General features: G+C 46.0%; 1 protein-coding gene and 2 long non-coding RNA genes across 3 annotated transcripts in view; 1 reads left to right on the plus strand and 2 right to left on the minus strand.

The window, feature by feature from the left end:
- Positions 1–6,231, minus strand: part of jarid2b (jumonji, AT rich interactive domain 2b) — a 62,449-nt gene extending 56,218 nt beyond the window's left edge. The window contains exon 1 of the mRNA XM_052071017.1: positions 5,636–6,231. Within this exon, the coding sequence (XP_051926977.1) occupies positions 5,636–5,680 (45 nt within the window). The 5' untranslated portion in view covers positions 5,681–6,231. The remainder of the gene's footprint in view (positions 1–5,635) is intronic.
- Positions 1–19,184, plus strand: part of LOC127604303 (uncharacterized) — a 154,550-nt gene that overhangs the window by 64,853 nt on the left and 70,513 nt on the right. The gene's annotated exons all lie outside the window — the stretch shown is intronic.
- The window catches only part of LOC127604318 (uncharacterized), a 35,894-nt gene continuing 25,567 nt past the window's right edge, over positions 8,858–19,184 (minus strand). Inside the window, exons 4-5 of the long non-coding RNA XR_007963250.1 lie at positions 9,048–9,131; positions 8,858–8,952 (exon numbers count right to left, since the gene is read on the minus strand). This is a non-coding gene — a long non-coding RNA (uncharacterized LOC127604318). The remainder of the gene's footprint in view (positions 8,953–9,047; positions 9,132–19,184) is intronic.

The following is a 19,184-nucleotide window of genomic DNA, read 5'->3' on the forward strand; positions in this document are numbered from 1 at the left end:
GGAAACTGTCGTCTTCATCAAACGAAAATGATAATTCAGTCTCGTGGTATTGTGAATAGTAAGCCGTGGGACACACACACACCCATTCAGAGCCTGACCAGCTGTCCCGCTCCCCTCAATCTCCGTCCACACCCACAGGGGCAGCAGCGTATAAATCACACAGTGGAACGAAGTCGTATATGGCGCTCGCATGTGCGTCACGTACGCACGCACACATCCTTCCACACCTCCGCCACCATTTCACTGCGCTCACCTCCACACAGCACGACTAAAACAACCAGCTCTTTTTCCACAAAGACACCCACCAACACCTACATTTGCCCGCCTATAAATATTTCTGCCTTCGAAACTGCTTTATCTGCCGGACAGGCGTGCACCTGAAGACTTTGCCTGCACGAGCGCGAAAGACTTGAAAGGCTGCAAACGGCCGATAAAGGAGAGAAGGACCCGTCGTTGCATAACAAGAGTGTGACGTAATGCCAGCCCCTAAAACGGTCCGCGACGGGAGCGTATTCAAACATGCTAGGAAAGCAGCCCCGGCAGATAAATGCAGAGGCAGGTTGCAGCAATTTTATAGGCTCTCGAATAGCTACCGAGAAATGCGCATCAAATTCGAGAGTGTAAAGTGCTGTAATGATTAGCAGGTGCAATGCCGGCGTTGCACCGCATTGGCTCGGAGATGAGAACAGCTTTTGAGTGGAAGATAAAGATTAGATGGTCGATCTTAACTTGTCATGTCGATTGTGAGGGTGGGGGGGAGGGTGGGCGGTGACAACACGTTTAAAGTCGAAACAGTTGAGGCACCTGGCACTTGAACACAAGATGTAAAAGGTGGGCCACAAGTAGTACTGGAGAAGTTCAAGGAATGTTGCAATAATCACGGAAGGCCCATTTACAGTACTTATTACATTCAAGGAGGTTAAAAAAATCAAGTTAATCAAATCAAATGAAGTGTTGCAGCATTTATAAAGTTCTTTCTGGAGTGAGTGACAAACGGCGTGCAAAAAATAATAATTTAAGCCACAGACATTCAACTTGTGCTATTTGGTAATCCAGAAGCGCTCAGGCCCTCTTTTGTCATTGTATAGCCATGAATAAATATGGCCTTGAAAAGCTTTTTCCTCGGGCTAATTGTTGGCATTGGTAGTTGGAGGTGTCACAAAAGCTAAATATTAGCGTCAGTCACGGTTCTGGTTCACAAAGGGCGTGTTTTCTTGCCGCGTTTTGGGTGGGGAAGAAACCCACACTGGAGCGTTAGAAACATACGTTCAGTTTGGTGTTTATGTTGTCACAAAACAACATTCGGGGAGTCTTGAAAGATATGCTCCGAAGCGAGAGGTTTTATTGAGAAGAAACGCCTGGCAGACAATGAGTGAACGGCTCCGCACCTTCTTCACATTTGCATAGAAACAAAACAAGCTTGCTTTCTTAGCGCGTTAGACAAACGACTCAACTCATTTGGAGGTCGCATCTGTTATGGAAAGGGCGCTGTGGTCGCCACAAGAATACACCGGGCGGAAAAATGAATGCATGTTTGCCGAGACGAATGTACATATATGGAAGGAACGTGTAGCGAGCGGCAGAAGCGCTGCCGAGTCCAGCGAAACATACGGAAAAGATGCTAACTCTTCGCCTTTCACCGGCTCCGCGGGGAACATAAACACGAGTACGGGCCAGTCAAATAAACAGGCAATAAAGCATCGCTCCGCTTTTTGGTTTGCGACGGTCGCCATGGATACTGGGGGGTAGGGGGGGGGGTGCTGCCGCTCCCCACCCTCCCAGCCATGTTGCGCACACGTGAGCATTTGCATTGAAACATAAGATTCAATGAAGCGCGGCGAGGCTCGGGCACGGCAGAAAAGAAAACAACTCTCTGACCCACGAGCTCACGTCGAGAGGCCCCACATTTCATTTTGGACGGCCCCAGAAGGGGAGAAAGAAAGAGAGGGAAGGGGTGGGGGGGGGGGGGGGGGGCGGGGCTGGGCCTTTTGCAACTCGTCACTCTGTCCGGCCCTGCTCACTATTTTGGTTTTCCTGGGCGCATTTTGGCCATCATCATCATCCTCCTCCTCCTCCTCTTCATCATCATCATCATCATCGGAGGTGGTGCGCCTGATGAAACAAACCCTGACAGCCTCTTTACATTTGCAAAGGCCCCTGCAGCAGCTGTGCTCGTCCCACACTCGCTCGCACACACAAAATTGGGAGTGTGAGGCTCCAGCTGGGGCCGACAGGAAGGAGCAACAACAACAAAAAACATGTGTGTTGGAAACGCCTTCTCATTTTTTGCCACACGCATGTCGGACAACGGCACTATCACCCATTAAGCTTCCCCAAGACATTTTTGGCTTAAGACAACGCCACAAAAGAAAAACTGTCCAAGACATGACTCGATGTGGAAACAGGAGTTCAGAACATCCGGGGTTATTCTCATCGAGAATAACTTTCCTCTTAGTCAATCAAGGAAATCTGGTTTATTGTTCCAGCTTAGTCTAAGTAGCATCGAAACAATGACGTGGGAATAGCTTGTGAGACTTTAGCCACTGGTGCACGGGCAGAGTATAGAACAAGAAAGTTGGTCCATCAAAAATATTTTAATAGACATCTCTACTCTCCTCAAGACGAGGCATAAACATCGAGCCCAAACTAAACCACCTGCGGAGGGATGAAGACACACGATCAGCTCGGTGCGCGGCCACATAATTGATTCTACACTCACATCCAAGTAGGAGTTGAGAACAGTCAGCGGACAACCCTAAAAACACATTTAAGTCAAAATTTTGTGTAACGCCGAGTAGAAACTACAGAAAGATGTCGGCAAATCGCTTGAGCATCTCAAGCACTTTCCACTTTGACTAAAAGGAGGGCATTGCTCTCAATCCGCTAGAGGCTACGTTATCTGGCTCCACGTGACAATAATCTGGAAGTAGGAGTTCAGAACATTGATAAACAGCCTTCTGCCACCTCATTAAAAATACTTTTACATTCAAAATATCCACGCGGTTGAGAAACAACCATGAGAGTCGGCCCAAACGAAGCTGGGCTGCGAACTCGCCATGATTTCCTCCAGAGGACAAAATAATGGCAGCGGGGCGGTTTCCAGTGGATCAGTTTTGCCTGGTTCGCTTTTATTACGTTTAATCAATGATTTCATTACTAATGAAGACGCTATGCTTTATTGGGGTCTGGGGGGTAGGGCGGGGGGGCTCGTGTTTGAGGGGAAATGGTTAAGCCGAGCATGCATAATTGTCTTACGCTAATTAAGGGAGGGCACCGGGGGATCAGTAAGGCCCGGCTTGAAAACTGGATAGAGGGGGTTAGTAGAATGAGGGAGGGGTGGAGGGTTAAGAGTTGTCCTTGCAGGTTTGGCAGAAATGTCGACGCGGCGACTGCAAGCAGCTGCTGATAAATGCAAGACAGATGTGGAATATGCGCGTGCTAGCGGCGGAAAAAAAACGCCACAGACACAATCACGGCACTCCAGACCGTTTCAGTATGAGGTCATCCGCACACTTCTAGATGGCAAAAGCTCCGATGGCGCTATTGGTTTATTTGTTTAGCGACCAGGCACATTTGGAAAAATGTTTTTTTTCCGAATTAAAATCAAAACGTAGCTACATCTCTGCTCTTCTCTACTTTGCAAAAAGTGCAAATGACCTTTTGTTAACCATGCTAGTTAGCTGCTTAGTTTCCTTGGCAGCACTAACTCTCGGAAGTGCTCTCAGCTTTAAGGTATTGAAGGTATTTTACGTGATCTGTTCATCCGATTGTAAGACGCAATGTGGCTGAATGAAAGCATACTTATCTACCAAAATATGCCCCGTTCTTTGGGTTTAATGCCAAAGGTCATGCCATCCTTACAGGAATTGTGCGTGATTTCTGTCTGTAAGAGGCTAATGACAAGTGTTTATCTGGTGGTGGGTTGCGTCCATTACTTTTTTGTGTAAAAAGGCATATCTGGATTTTGTAGCTAAAATACAGTCATTGTTCTCAAAGCAAAATATGCCACCAATGGCTTCAAACAAGTATTTTTGTCATGCTGGATTCGGCGCCAACCAACTACCTGTTGTGCTTTGTTTAAACTCGAGAAGGCAGAAAAACACTATGTCTTTTGACCAGAATTTCGCAGGATCTCTGTAAGAAAAAAACGAATGACCCAGTCTTAAGGTCGCTGCATTCTGTGTGAAAGAGGCACACCCAGAAAGCTCCTTGCTGCAATTCTGATGGTTCTCAGTGTGAAAGTCCCATTTATCATTCATTTTCATCAGTGTGATAGGACACCGTGCGGCTGGGTTTTGATTAAAAGACGAAAGCCGACAGATGCGAGGTGATCTCTTCGAGCGATTCCACAGGATCTGTGTGAAAGAGACTCACATTTAATACAAGTCCATCCCTCTCAACTACGGTGGTGCATATATTTGATAGTATACGACTAAATCATTGCCGACAAGCTGCTTAACCAGGCATTGAACACTTGAGTTTTCTTTTTCAAACGAACGAGTACCTGAACGCAGCACCACCGACAACGTGCGAGTACGTGCAGGAAACTTTAAATGGCCAGACGAGACGGGGAACAAAGCGACTGCACGACAACTTCAACGACACGTTATAACACTGCACACCCCCGCAAAATTCGCACGACTCTTGCCAGCTGAGAGTGAAATACCCACGGCCCGTTCGCCGGCGGCGTTGCACGCTAACAGAAAATGGTCGCTGCTCGTCACGTTCATGAGCCCCACGTCCCCCTGCAATGCGACTCGTTTGAACGAGTCGGTTAATAAAACAAAAACATACTTGACGCTTAAAAGTCAGTATTTTGTTGTGTTGTTTAGGCTGGGGAATTGACGCTAGCAGGCTAAGCGCGCGAGGTTTTGCTTCGATGTTAGCTAGCTAGCAGAAGGTCACGCCAATACCTGCCGGATTCCAAATCGCCACCCCGAAAAGGGACTACCCAAAGTGGGATAACTCGTGTATACGACCCACCCCTCCTTTACCTCCCACGGAAAACACGATGAAATGGGGGTTAAATTCAAGATGGAAAAAATGCTGATTTTGCGTGACCCCCTTTCATTTCCTCGCTCACTTTGTACGAGGAAGGGGCTGATTAAAGGGACCACAGACGACAACACACTCGCGTGGAGTTAAAACACGCTCCCGTGGAATTAAAGCCCTCCAAAGCCGGTGTTACTATTCGTCAACACCCCCCCTCCACAAAAAAAGTGAGATAACACGAAGAGACCAAGCTGGGGGTTGGTGGGGTGAGAGCCGTGGCCGACGATGCCGACGACTGCCCCCCCCCCCAAACGCGAGCACACAAAAAGCCATTTTGGTTCCAAATTAAAGCCACGTTGTGTCAATTTAACACAATTCAACCCAATTAGCGCAAAAGTGGACACAATATAGTCAGGCACGGTCACGAAGCCAGTAACCGCGGCGACAAAGGTGTCCATAAAAGCTCCGAGAGAGGACTAAACATTGAGGAATGCTGGAGTTTGACGTCAAATTTTGGGTTTTAAAACGGGTTTTGAAAAGGCACAATCTGCCTGCTGGGGAGCTTCACCCCGACTCCTCCTCCACCTTCCCCCCAGATGAAAGTTGAAGCATTTTAAGGAGAGAAACTTGAAGGCGTACTTACGTATTTCTTCTGAATAATATTCCTTTTGGGTCTTTCTTTGCTCATTATGCACTCTGTCCCCCCACCCCCAAAGAGGGAAAACTAGAAACGAGAGAGTGGCCACATGAATCTCCCCTCACCCCCCCCGAGGAGCACCAACGAATTTAAATCCCCGAAGAGGAGAGAGAGAAAAAAATCCTTTTAAAAAAACCTTCTTTCGCTCGGCGTTTATCCTTCAAAGTTGGTTAAAAACCGGTAAAATATTCCCGTTGGAGGGCCGACGAAGGACCGAAGCCGAGCTCACTCGGGAGTACCATAGCCCAAACAATCGCAACATAACAATAAGTTCCGTTCGGCTGCTCAGGCTCGGATCCCGGTTCTTCTTTCACCATCGTCCGCCACCGCCGCGCGTTAGGTGTTCATATCACTCCTCCGGGGCACAATAAATATGGTGAATTAAAAAAAGACTATCAACCTAGGTATACATATAAAAATAACAACAAAACAAAAAAATACACGTCTTATGTCCTCTTTCGCCGGAGCTTCGCTACTGCGGTCGTCGCGAGAGCGTCTCCAGCGGCACTGGCGAGTCGAGTCCGAGCAGCTCCTTTCTTCACAGGAGTCAGCCTATCACGACGCGCGAGTAGCAGCGGCAACTTTAAATATGCCTCTGGGGCGGCCCCAAGCAGAGAAACCACGCAAAAAGAGACCCCGTGGAGCTCTTAATCTGTCCTTGTGTGCCTTTACGATAGGTGACCGCAAAACGTCGGACTCGATAGAGAGTTTTAACGCCGTGAAACAGTAATGAACACATTTTTCAGAGAAAACTGGGAACTCAGAGAATTAGAGGGAAAAGCGAACGCCCCTTTTACCGAGTTATGGTGCGTTCCGTATACCTCGGAAATTTGACAAACTACAAGGTGGAAAGTCAAAGAATTCAGAAAGTGGTCCATCAAAGCTCTGAGAGCTAGAAAAAAAAGCCACGTTTTTACTATGCGTCACACTCTGGAGAGTTTTACTACGATTAAACAGAAATTGAGATTTTTACTTTTTATTTTGTTTTTAACGCCATCAAACAGAAATGATTTTTATGACAGAAAGTTGGAAAATCTAAGCATTCAAGAGACAAGTGAACGCCCCTTGAGGTAAAATATTTGACGATGCTTTCTACAAACCTCCGAAATCTGAAACATATAAACGCTTTGAATGGACGGAATTCATAAGACAGTTATAGGTTATAATTACCAGGGTGCACTCCATAAACCTTCGTAATGCAGAAAACGTGATATGTATTTACTATGCGTCTCACGCCAAACTGAGTTTTAACGCAATTAAATCATCATAGAGATTTTCGTTGCAGAAAGCTCGCTGTTCAGAGAATTCGGTGGACCCTCAATTTCAGACCTCTGAAATAGGAAAAATAGAATGCAAAGAAAAGTCGGATTTGAATGTAGCATGATAAGAGCAATCCAGTGGGATGCTTAGTCCGCTTGTTTGGGAATGCCAGGACATCACTGCAATTAAAATGAAAATAATTTCACTAAATAGCACTTATGTGAATGTGTTTCTCCAAAGCATTAAAGACAATCAGATCGGAGGCTTAAAAAGTTGGGGATGAAACAAAAGGAACAAAACAATGAGCGTCAGAAGCTTCTCAGAGTTTATACAAATTGGCCCCCATCCCCCTCCCTCTACTCCCAACCAACCCCCCTGCATTGTTTCTTATCAGGAAACTGCAAGGTTCAGCTCTTTAAAAAAAACAAAAAGTCAGGCCTATGCCTTCATGCTAATCTTGCTAATGCTAATCCCTGTACAACGCAAGTGATTGAAGAAACCACCAAAGAAATACTTTTTTTTTTGTTTTTTTAATGAAAACATGTCATTCAACGTTGACACGGTTGAAACTGGAGCCAGGAATTATTTACAGTATATAATCTGTCCAATCATTATTCATTTTGCCCCTCGATCAATGTCCGTCTGTCCCAACAGCCTCAGGAGTCCTGTAGGCTATTCTGGGGCTGCCTTTTTCTTGCCCCCACCCCACCCCGATCCTGGCCTACCCCCTCCTCCAGTGCCTCCCCTCGGTGTTGGTTTGCTCGGGGGTTTCGAGGCCCGCTGGCTGGTGCTGACATTTGGGCCGCTGTCGATCGATGAGACGAGATGCCCTGAGATCTTGACGTCATTAGCACAAACGCCAGGCTAATACGGCGCTGAGGGCCGCCGTTGTTGTTTTTGTTGCGACCAACTCGCATAGATTGAACATCTTTTCACGACAGTCTTCAGCATTTGCAAAAATAATGCCGATTTCAAAAAGTGTTACACTATGGACTGCTGACATTTGAATTGCTGACGATGAATTGTGCTGCATTGAACACGGGTACTTGTTGGCCATTTTCAGCAGTGGCACAAAATTGCTTGTGTTTTTTAAGTGTTCTCTTAAATATTCGTGTCGTTGTATGCTGAAAGACATTCACATGCAAACGAAAACAAAAGCAATTGTGTCAGTAAGGTTAGATGTCATTTTTAAAAACTGTTACACAACAGCGCTTGTTTTCTTGCGTTGCGCTAGTTGATGGCCAGAAAACCAAGTTACATTTGCGCTCATCAACAACCAGACTGGCTGGTGTATTTTTTATTTTTTGGGTTGCTCTTTCAAGGGACTTGTGGATTTAAAAGTGCTCTTTGGACACTCGTATAAACGGCAAAGCCAACAAACTGTAGAGAGAGTGTGTGTGTGTTAGTGCGCGTGTGTGTGTGTGTGTGCGTGCGCGCGTGTGGTGGAGACGGCCAGGAATTGATTAGAGCTTTCACTCTCAATGTGGTTAATTGCCCAGTGAGGCTTAGCAGACGGTGCTGGCGAGATTGATGTCCGATATCCAGGAAGGGGGGGTTGAGAGTCGGTGTGTGTGCGTGCGTGTGTGTGTGTGTGTATGTGTGTAATGGAGGCTGAACTGAATTTGGAAGCATTGATAAGGGGCTAAGAATTCTCCAATTAATGTTGAAAGCTGCACTGCTTAAATGTCTCACAACACTGTGGACCGATAAAGCCCAAAAGAGTTTTCCAGGGTAGTCGGAAAAATAAAATGTAATCAAGAAAAAAGTAAGAAACAAAATGTCACAAAAGTAGCATCATGACGGGGGTTGTATTGCTTTGATGTTCTGGTTTACAATGTACCCCCAAAAAATTTTTAAGGAAAAAAAAGGAAAAATCAGCCCCTCCCCCCCCCCGTTTTCCAGAGCCTAGTGGGCGCTCAGGGATGCACGCTTTGCGGGCCCCCGAAACTCAAAGTGTCCTCGAGGGCCCCGAAACTGGGATGAAGTGCTCTAAGTTGACCCATCTGGAAGGTAAACGCACAAACGTGTTAAGATCACAGTCTGGGCCCCCCAGGCTGCGGCTTGCTTTGGCTAATGAGGCGCCCATCCCGATGCTCACCTGGCAACCCTTTTCAAAATCCACCGCCGGCTTTTCAACTTTTTCCCTATGCGGCCTCGTTTCCTTCTCTTTGTTGTCCATTTCCTGGTCCGGGAAAACAAAGACCATGTCACAACAATGGTATTGGCGATATAATGGATTTGATCATGCTGCGATACCATCGTTGTCCAAATATGGTCAATCTTTCCTTTCGACACAAATTGATACGATCGGTCTGTCGCCACATCATCTGCATCGTCTTGCCCACGAATCTCTTCGCTCTGCCTGAGAAGTGTCGTAAAAGTCCACCAGTCAACATTTTTTTCATTCTTTTGTGCTTTTTCTTTGGCTTTTTGGTGACACTTGTGGGCAGATTTGCATGGCCCTGCCTCAATTTCACATATTCCACAAGATGTTGAGTTCAACCAGAGGTAATTCTCCAGTATAAGTATTTCCCCCCCCCCCCCCCACCTACAAAACGTGAGGTACCTTCTACGCCAGCGGCGCCCCACGGTGAGGATCGGCACTCAGCCATGCATCCTTGAGCCCACTCACCCTCTCTCACACACACACACACACACACACACACGCACACACACACACATACACACACACACACACACACACACACACACAAATCTATCCTTACTCACTTAGTTCAAGTACAATTACCCGTCTTTCATCGGCAAATCAAACCAGAGCTGACAATCAAAATGAAAGTAACCTTCGCGCACGCAGCTCACGCTACAGCCGGCCTATTAGCCACGAGACGTACGGAGCTATATTCCGGCGCCCACCCCCAGGGATATGCAAATGAGGAGGACCTCCCGTGTGACTTATCTTGCTTTTTATCATGCAAAATATCTTGGCCTGATAAGCGAGGGGGCTCTTTTGTGAGCAGGTTATGTCATTTTTTTTCAGTTAACTTTAGTCAAAAGATGTAAGAAAAAAAATCTGGTGAGTGTAATTACAGTGTAATTACAGTGCAACATCAGCTTGTTTTGAATTACGCGTACACATCTAAAGGCGTTATTGAATAACGAGGCACGGGATATGATTGGAACTAACATTGGGGGAAAAAACCCAACTTATCCTCACGTCGCTTCTCCGTTTCCGAGCATCTCGGTGCGTCTTTGTGTGTTGGACCACCCAGACGGCACCCCGGCCTTGGCGGGCTCCAGCTGTTCCCCTGCTGTGGCTCCAGTTTGTGTTACTTTGTTTTCACATTGGCTAAAACATGCGCCCGCCCCCCACCGCCGACACCCACCCGAGCGACCCACTTTCTCCGAAGCAAAATCGGTGGAGCTTTTGTGTCCCGTGCAGGTGCCTCGGCTATGGGGGGTATTCAGCCTGGGACAACCCCCAAACCAACCCTGCCTCACAATTCTTCCCCCACCTGTGACCGGTCTTGACCCACATGAGATCAGACCAGTCACCCCTTAGTGCAATGGTGGGCAAACTACGGCCAGCGGGCCAAATCCGGCCCATTGGTCTTTTTAATCCGGCCCGCCGAAGGTTGGTACACAATTAAGGTTTGATGTCAACGACTGCATTCATTTCATTTGGACTTGTAATGACAGGCATTTCAACGCCAGGTGGCACAGTTACTTGAAGTTGCAGAGCATAGGGAGGAAGGGGGAGACGATACGGAAGCCCGCAGTAGCGCAAAGTCAAGCAAATCCCGTTCGATATGACGGAATAATGTACTCTTAAAGTCTGAAAAACGTGCCAAAAAATGCAAAATACTGCTTTTTAAATAAAGAAATCCAATTAATATTATGTCGAAATTAGTTCACCCTTTTAATCCGGCCCTCCATAGTATTTTCTGGTTCTCATGTGGCCCTAAGCAAAAAATAATTGCCCACCCCTGCCTTAGTGTTACAAGCTTTTTGTGTGAGCGAACTGGCGGCACACTCCAGACCAGTTCGGTTTTGCCAGCCAGTCGGTGCAATTTCGAACAGGTCAGAAGCTCAAGTGCCCGCCACATACAGCATGATGCGGCCAAAACCGTCTCGTATTGGATCAACACAAAAAATGACAATTGCGACTCATTACTGCAAATTGTGAGATTTAGTTATGGGTGGCTTGCGACGTTACATGGTGAGCCCGGGTAAGCTTTTGAGGGTGCAGAGATAGCGTATTATACTTTGTCACTTAAAACCAGAACACGATAAGCAATTTTGCTACAAAAACAGGACTTGAGCGACAATAAAAGTGAGAGTGGGGCTATATTGACAGGCTTACCTTCCCCAATTGACTGCAATGGACCCGGCAAGGTATGTACTTATTGGGTTCCAAAGTGTTTTTAGTCATTGGTTACATAAATCGAGATGGAGCTGAACGAACCAGTGATCGAAAGCCACTGTGAACTGAAAATAAATCTCTTGCGAATCGGTCACACTACAGCACTAATTGAAATACAGTTTGCTCAGAGGTGTTACGGCATGACTCCTTCTTGTGGCGAACAAGTCGGCCCTAAGCTTGTAAAAAAGTACACTGGGACAGTTCAGAAAGCCACACGTTTTGTGGCCATTAACATTCCTACGCAGAAAGCCGGTTTAGTTCTGTTGGATTTGTTTTGATAACCACAAAGTGACAAGAATTGTGCGAATTTTACTGGACATTTGTCCAGTATCGTGCGAAACGATACTGGACAAATGTCATGGACATCAGAAAAGACTTTTAGCATGTATCTATCTATCTATCTATCTATCTATCTATCTATCTATCTATATATATATATATATATATATATATATATATCACATATATTATATTATATATGTATAACTTTTTTTTTTGTTATTTCAAATTAAGAGTCTCCGTGGATGACTTTAGCGTCGCGAAGTGTTTGCGGTCATAGCCGGATGGATGCTTATATCCCGTATTAAACTCCCAAATTGCCTTTCAGTCAAGCATTAAGGATATTTAAAAAAATAAAATAAAATCAATTTTCCAAAGCACATCACATGTGTTAATCCTGCCTTGTTATCGAGCACATCAAAGCCAATTTATCCCAATTTAACATCAGTTCTCAGCCCGGCCAAGAGGAAAAGCACCGGCGTATGAATTAATGATGCGCCCCCCCCCCTCCCACCCTACCCCTTCCTCCCACCGCCATCTTTAGTAATACTAACCTCCCTGCTTCCACAAAAATGAGTTTCATCTCTCTCTGAAATGATGCAAGAAAACTTCATCAGATTGCCTGCAGATTAAGAAAAAAAAACACAGTTCCTCCCCGCCGATCATATTAATTATCATTACGTTCAATTACAACATCCAGCCAGGGCCTATCAACTTCCTGTGGAGGAGACGCCACCCACCACCACTGAAGCCCTCACCCCCCGCTAACGTTGCGGCGACCCCGCTGCAGCCACCCTGCCGCCCCCAAAGAATTGTCACGATAAAAGTTCCTGTGGAGACGCCGCCGAAGCCATCAGCCCCTCTTGCGTCGCTGCACCATCCCCACAGCCACGCGATCCACACGACAACACAGGAATGCTGTCAAGAGGATCTCTCAGTAGACCGAAGGCCACAACTCACTGGTGCCATTCCAGCTGACGCCGTCACCAGCCCCTCCTCTCTGTGCTCTTCGACTCCCGACATGAAACATCCATTTCAGTCATATGAAAAATGGAAAGGCTCCTCATGAATTGTTTATGCGGCAGTGCCTGCCGGGGTCGTTTTTTTTTTCTTTCTCAGAGTTAATATCTGTCCTGAATTGTCAACCACACTCCTGTCATCAGGTCATAAGGTCTTGAAAGCTTCTTTCACACCAGGGCTCTGCAAAAATAGTCGCATCTGACACAGTGACACAGCATCCCGCGATTACATGACTTCAAGTAGCACGTATGAAAAATCGATCCGACAGCAACAACAGGGCAGGATTAGTGATTGTCGGGTGTCAAAGTCCACCCTCGTGTCTCACTGTTTTGGTAATCCCATTACACACACATCAAGTGGCATCTACACGAAGTTTAGCAATAGCAATACACCCCAAAAAATACAAACCGTACCAAGCAAACAAATAGCACCACTTGGCGTCATGTGCTAATGCGCGGCGCAGTTCCGGCGTGCCGAGGATACGGCCAGAAAGCCGCCGGTCAGACTTTGGGGTTTTTATATTTCCTTTTTATGTGATTGATGGCGAGCAATACGAGCACATCGGAGAGGCCCACTGACCCAAAGTGCTTCACTGCAACTCGTGCGGTCATAATGGAGCACTTGGGAGCGCAGCGCTTGAAAAATGATGCCGATATATTATTCATCTCTTCCTCTTGCGCCCACCACGCCATTAGCGTATATTGTCGAACAGCAGCCGAGAGAGAATACCAATGTTGCACCTTCTATCCGCGGATGTCTCTTTCTCGCCCTAACCAGGTGTGTCCAGCTATCCAGCATGCGGCGAATACATGAAGCTAACCTCGTCGTATATTTTCAAGAAAAGGTCGTGTACTGCATGTTTGACAAAAGCCATACGTTTCCGAGGGGGTAGGGGGGAAATGTAGATCTCTTGAGGACAAAACTACAGCACCAAGTAAAAACCTTATTCCTGGCAATCTATCTATCTATATATATTAATATATGTAAGAAGCCTCTTTCCTCAATGAAAAACGACATTTTTCAATAGAAAACATAAAATATGGAACTTTTTTCTAAAAAAAAAACAACAACAACAACAAAAATCCAACCTTATCCTCAGTGATATTCATTATTTCGCCTTTACAGTGTAAACATATACACCATATATTCAGTGATAATTTTATAGTTTGAGCCCAGCGAGTCCCAGGGACTCACCGATCAGAAAAGTATGAGTCCCATTATGCATTTAGAGTCCCAAATTTCGAATTCTGAAACGGTCTACTTATTCAATTGCATATGATAATAATGCAAACAACAACAATATACATTGATGATAGGTTTAGTTCTTATAAACAAATGCTGCAACAATTTCAATCAATCATGCATACAAGTTCAAGGCTTTCTCAAAGTCAACTTACAATCGCAAAAAAACTATTCAACTTGAGCTGCTTCCTCTGTGATATCTCCACAATAAATTTTTGCAACACTTGTTCCCAACACTTATTTTAATGTTGCACAACTTGGCAATTGCCTGCTTTCCACGAGGTTGAACGCCGATCTCGCCAATCTCGTCTCGCGAGATTACTTAACGCCAGATCAAAACAACAATGGCGGCGATTCTCAAACTGTGACACTGCGTTGGTGGAAAAAAGATGTACCATAGTTTTTTTTGTTTGTTTGTTTGTTTTGACTGAGAAATTTCCTTGCGTCCCAAAAACGCACATTGTTCGGAACTGTGCGTCCCGCAGGAAAATTATGTGTCTAGGACAGAGTGTCTGTGTGTGTGTGTGTGTGTGTGTGTGTGTAAACAGCCAAGTGAGATGGGGGCATCAGGAGTCCGTTTTCTTGTCTGACAGCTTGTGATAGCGATTCCACCGCAAGCATCAACTACTTCTCCCTGTCACACACACACACACACACACACACACACATCAGCATCTGTGCTGCCTCCTTGTCCTCCTCCAGACCTGCCAATTAGAGAGGAGCCTTCCTTCCGAGGGGCGTGGTCATCTGGCTGACCGTTGTCCAATCAGGCGTGACCTTTCCGGTACAAGCAGCCAGCCAATTGCTTGCGCTCCAGATCCCACCGAGCCGCCAGGCTGCTGGGCTAGAGGGGCTGGGCTGCACACGGCAGGACCAACTGTCTCCACACATGCTCGCTCAAATCTGCCCATTTAAGGACCCACTTCCCTGGCCAAAACGACCGCTTCAAATCAGGATGGCAGACTTTCTGTGGCTCTTCATGCTTGCGTTGTTGTGACTTTTTGGTGGGCTGCTCATGAGTGACATGGCTACCAAATTTCATGCTGTTCTGGCAAACTGGCTTTGGGGGCTGTATTTTTCAAGATAATTTGGGAGGCAAAAGGTCCAGTTTGAAACGAAGCGTCAGACTTTCTGGGCAAGTGTCCCTGAGACTTTTTTTAGGTGGCTCTACTCACGACAGACACGCCGAGCAAATTTTACGCTGTTCAATGAAAGTCAAGGGCTGAATTTTCAAAAATCTTTCCCACCCACATTCAATGAGGAAAACACAGTTTGGCAATTTGGCAACGGCCAACTGTCTGGTGTAACTGACAAAATCCTTTGACGTAGCGCATCTTCGAAGGACAATAAAACGAGCTCCCCGTGGACCAAAACTGACAGTGGCTCGCTGACAATCAGCCATTTTGCCAATTCCTGGCAATAGATACCAGTAGGTGCCGAATTAGGTAATAAACGCCTGTGGGGTTGTTGTCCCCTCGCACGCAAGAACATTGAAGCAACGCAGGTGCCACAGGTGCGTTAAATCCTGGACGGTCACAAGCCATTAACCTCTTTTGTTTTGGACATAAAGAAGGTTCAGGTACTTGTCCCCACACGAATCACGAGCACGCCATTTGTTTAGCCATGGATGAAAAGATATCCTTTGTTGATTTACTTTGGGTCGAAATACTTTTACCTCCCATCCTGTGGCAGTCAAAAAGCTCCAGAGGAAGTGGCTTGTGAGTCAGTGTCGGTTTACTTGAAGCTACTCGGCAACGGAGGCTCTGGAAGTGATTAAGGCTGTCGGGGCCGCCTTGGAAGCATTACGCACGTACACTGACCCGGCCGGTCTCGTCGTTAGCCGCCTTTGAAGAGCCGGGCGGCTCATCAAACAGCAACAGCGAGGGTAGGCTAGCGGATGCTAATTGGCGCCCAAATGTTGATCGGAACAAAGGGGATAAGATGGCGTTTTTCTTTGTTGAGTAACATACGGCACATGCGGAAGCCACGTTGTTATTGTCGTGCCTTGATGTGATTTACCGCTATTGTTCTTCTCGACCAAAGGGCCATGTGTGTGGGGCGGGGGATTGGTCGCCGAGGAGCCCGACATGCTGACATTGGCTGCTATTCTGCTGCATGCCGGCTAACTCTGCGGTGATGTTAAAACCCACGACATGATGTCGAAGTATGCTTTTCCTTCGCAAAAACCATGAAGCTTTGTGGTTGGGTGGTCGTAAAGACATGCGGATGGAAAATTTTTGCAAAACATACACCAATAAGAAAAAGATTTTGTGGGGGGGAGTGAAGGATGTCATTTGTGTAGAAATTACGTATGAATGGCGAAGAGATGAATCCATTGAGTTGTCGGAATGGATTTAATCGATCAAGAGCTGTCCGAGGTTCTTGGGTCCGTTTTTTTTTGGTTGTTGTCTTTTTTTGGGTGAGACCAAAACATAATTATGTGGCCGTCTTTTCGGCGAGGTGCTGTGTGGCTGTGTGAAAGCGGACACAGTTGTTGCAAAAAAACGCCCTTGCTGGGTTCTGTGTGAAAGGGTACTACAATTCTCCAGTTTTGCGGCTATTGTGCATTTGACGCCGTCGTCTCCTTGCAAAAATGGCAAAGTGCTTTCTAAGGAAAAGCTCCCTAATGGAGGACACACTAGACAATACTGTACACCACTCTTTAAATTCAAATTGCTTCATTGGAGCTTTTTTTGTGGAAGGTCGGCCGCACCGAGGCCCCATTTGTGCCGTTTATTATCACAGACACGCTCGCAACCCCCACCCCCACCCCACCTCCAAGCCCTTTTGAAAATTCCAGACAAAAGCCGGCTAGAGGCTTTTTGACACTTCTGCCGACGCTTCCTTGAGCGCGGCGCTAATTACATGTGGCGCGTCACACAACACTCTAATTGTGGCACCGCTATAAATAGAGCGGCCTGTTGTGAAAGCATCATGTCGGCGGCGTTGTCGTGACAATCCGTCAATTAGATCCCCTTTGTTTTTCCAGAAAAGAATACATTTATATAAATATTAGTGAGTTTGAAACAGACTGTTGACATTTGAGCCCTCACAATATTCCCAGTGTCCAAATGACGTCAAAATACATGTAATGCCAACTTGTTGTTTTAAGACATGCGACTATGAATGGGAATTTTTGTTCCTGAGAGGCTCTAAAACTAATCCCGTTTCCTGGAAATTGTGACAAAATATACTAAAAATAAACCTGCAAGCATCTGAATAGGATCAGGGCGAATTGCCTCAAATGAATTCAACAAGGCTTGGAATTTGTCTGAAATGGGGGCTTCGAAACCAAAATGGCCAACTTCCTGTTCAATCTCCAGCATGGTGCTGATAATTTTTTAGCATCCCAAGAACTGCAGGGAACAAAAAGATTTATTTACAGAAAAGCACACTGAAAAAGTGCAAGCAGAAATGGCAGGTCACAAGGAGCCATGAAAAAAAGCGCTTGCAAAAGGCAAGGTAACACAGAGAATAGTGATGTTACAAATGGTGCTGGAGTCGCGAGTCATGGCCCGCACAAAGGGGGCGTGGTTAAATGGAGCCCGTATCGAGGCCCGTCTCGTTTTTTCCTTATATCACGTGACCGAAGGCAAACGAGGCCCCGTTTTCAGCGATCACGTGATTGACTCACATCGTGATTCGCGCTCCATAAATAGGCGCGGAAACCCCAGGAAGAGTCCCCCACATGACCGTCTGACGTGAGTCTTGGATCATTTCTGTGCTACTTCGACTGCTTGAGAATGGAGGCGGAGCCACCCAAAAAGCGAAGAACTTCACCAATTTGGGAGCATTTCGAACAGATATCTCCCAACACTGTGAGAGGGTTTTCTCAAAGGCAGGGGAAATCGACTGAGCCCCAACGCAGTCAAAATGATTTTATTCCTTAATAAAAATCTATAAAATACACCATTTGCTCTATCCAAAGTGTGTCCCAGTGACACAAGCACATCAAGTAACTGAACATACAATCTGTGCACAAATATATGGACAAAACTTCCATTATTTTGTGCACAGATTTACTGGTTTGTTGCCTGTTAACCAGGGCTTCATCCCGCCATCACTAACGGAGAATACAAACGAAATGACAGGGGTCCAATTTACTAAAAAAAAACACAATAGAATCAAAAAGCCCAAATCATACCAATTCTTACAAAATGATTAACTAAGAGAGAAAAACTATGAACGAGATTGCGAGGTCGAGAAAACAACACTTGAGCATAAACAGTGAGCAAGGTCAATAAACCGACAGTGCTCGTCACTTGGCAGTCCTTCAACACATGGCAGGCTTGATTGGTAAATGTGGAACAGGTGTGCCTGCTGGAGGGAAACGCCCTCCACTCTAGCTGGGACTGAAAACAAAACCAAACACAACAAACACAGACATGACACATGCGTCTTTGATACTTATTTATGATGTACTGTACATGTCAACCCAATTTCATGTTGATAGCTGAGACTGACATTAGGGGCTTAAAAAAACCTGTTCTCAATAAAAGTAGCCAAAGCGTTTTCTTTTGTCGTCCACAACTTCCCCAGAGACACAAAACTCCTGATGATTCCCCAGTTTACTTTAAGAATTGTAGCCATCGGGCAAATGTGTCTGCAAGTTAGCAAAAATGAAGGATGAGGTGGCCAAGTAGGAGCAGCACAATGTACATTGAATTGGAGTTAAAAAAAAAGTGGCAAAACGGTTTGACTCATTTACATTGTATTTCTTTGTATCATTATTCTATGTTGTTACAATATACATATATATACTACTGTATATGAGAGAGAGAGAGAGAGAGAGAGAGAGAGAGAGAGAGAGAGAGAGAGAAAACAGAGAAAAAGTAGATAATACAACACTACCAAAAGTAAAATTCCCACACTGAAGCCATTCATTAAATTGTTAGCATTTAGCATGCATATGGAGAGAGAATGAGTGTCCCATGCCGACACAGTTTCACGCGATCCCTCCGCCTCAGTGAGACTGGCGAGCTCCTAATGATAGCTTTGCCCTGGGCCACAGACTAAAATCAGGGCTTGCTGGGTAAACCCATTCGGTCCCACCACTTAACCCACACTCTCCCTGTCAAACAACCCCCACCATCACCTCCCGCTGCCAAACACTAAACATCGCCTGTGCATTGATATGCAAATTGTACGAGATCCCCCGACCACCACCCTTTGATTCGTGGCTCTCTGGAAATAACCGGTGGGGGGAAGGGGGTGGAGGTAAATTCGCTGTTACAGAAAATCTAATTACTGGGTTAGCCTGACACAAATGTGACTTCAAATCCACACGTCATAGCCCAAAGGAAGTGGTAACAA

The sequence above is a fragment of the Hippocampus zosterae genome, chromosome 7, assembly GCF_025434085.1.
Source record: "Hippocampus zosterae strain Florida chromosome 7, ASM2543408v3, whole genome shotgun sequence".
Taxonomy (NCBI): Eukaryota; Metazoa; Chordata; class Actinopteri; order Syngnathiformes; family Syngnathidae; genus Hippocampus; species Hippocampus zosterae.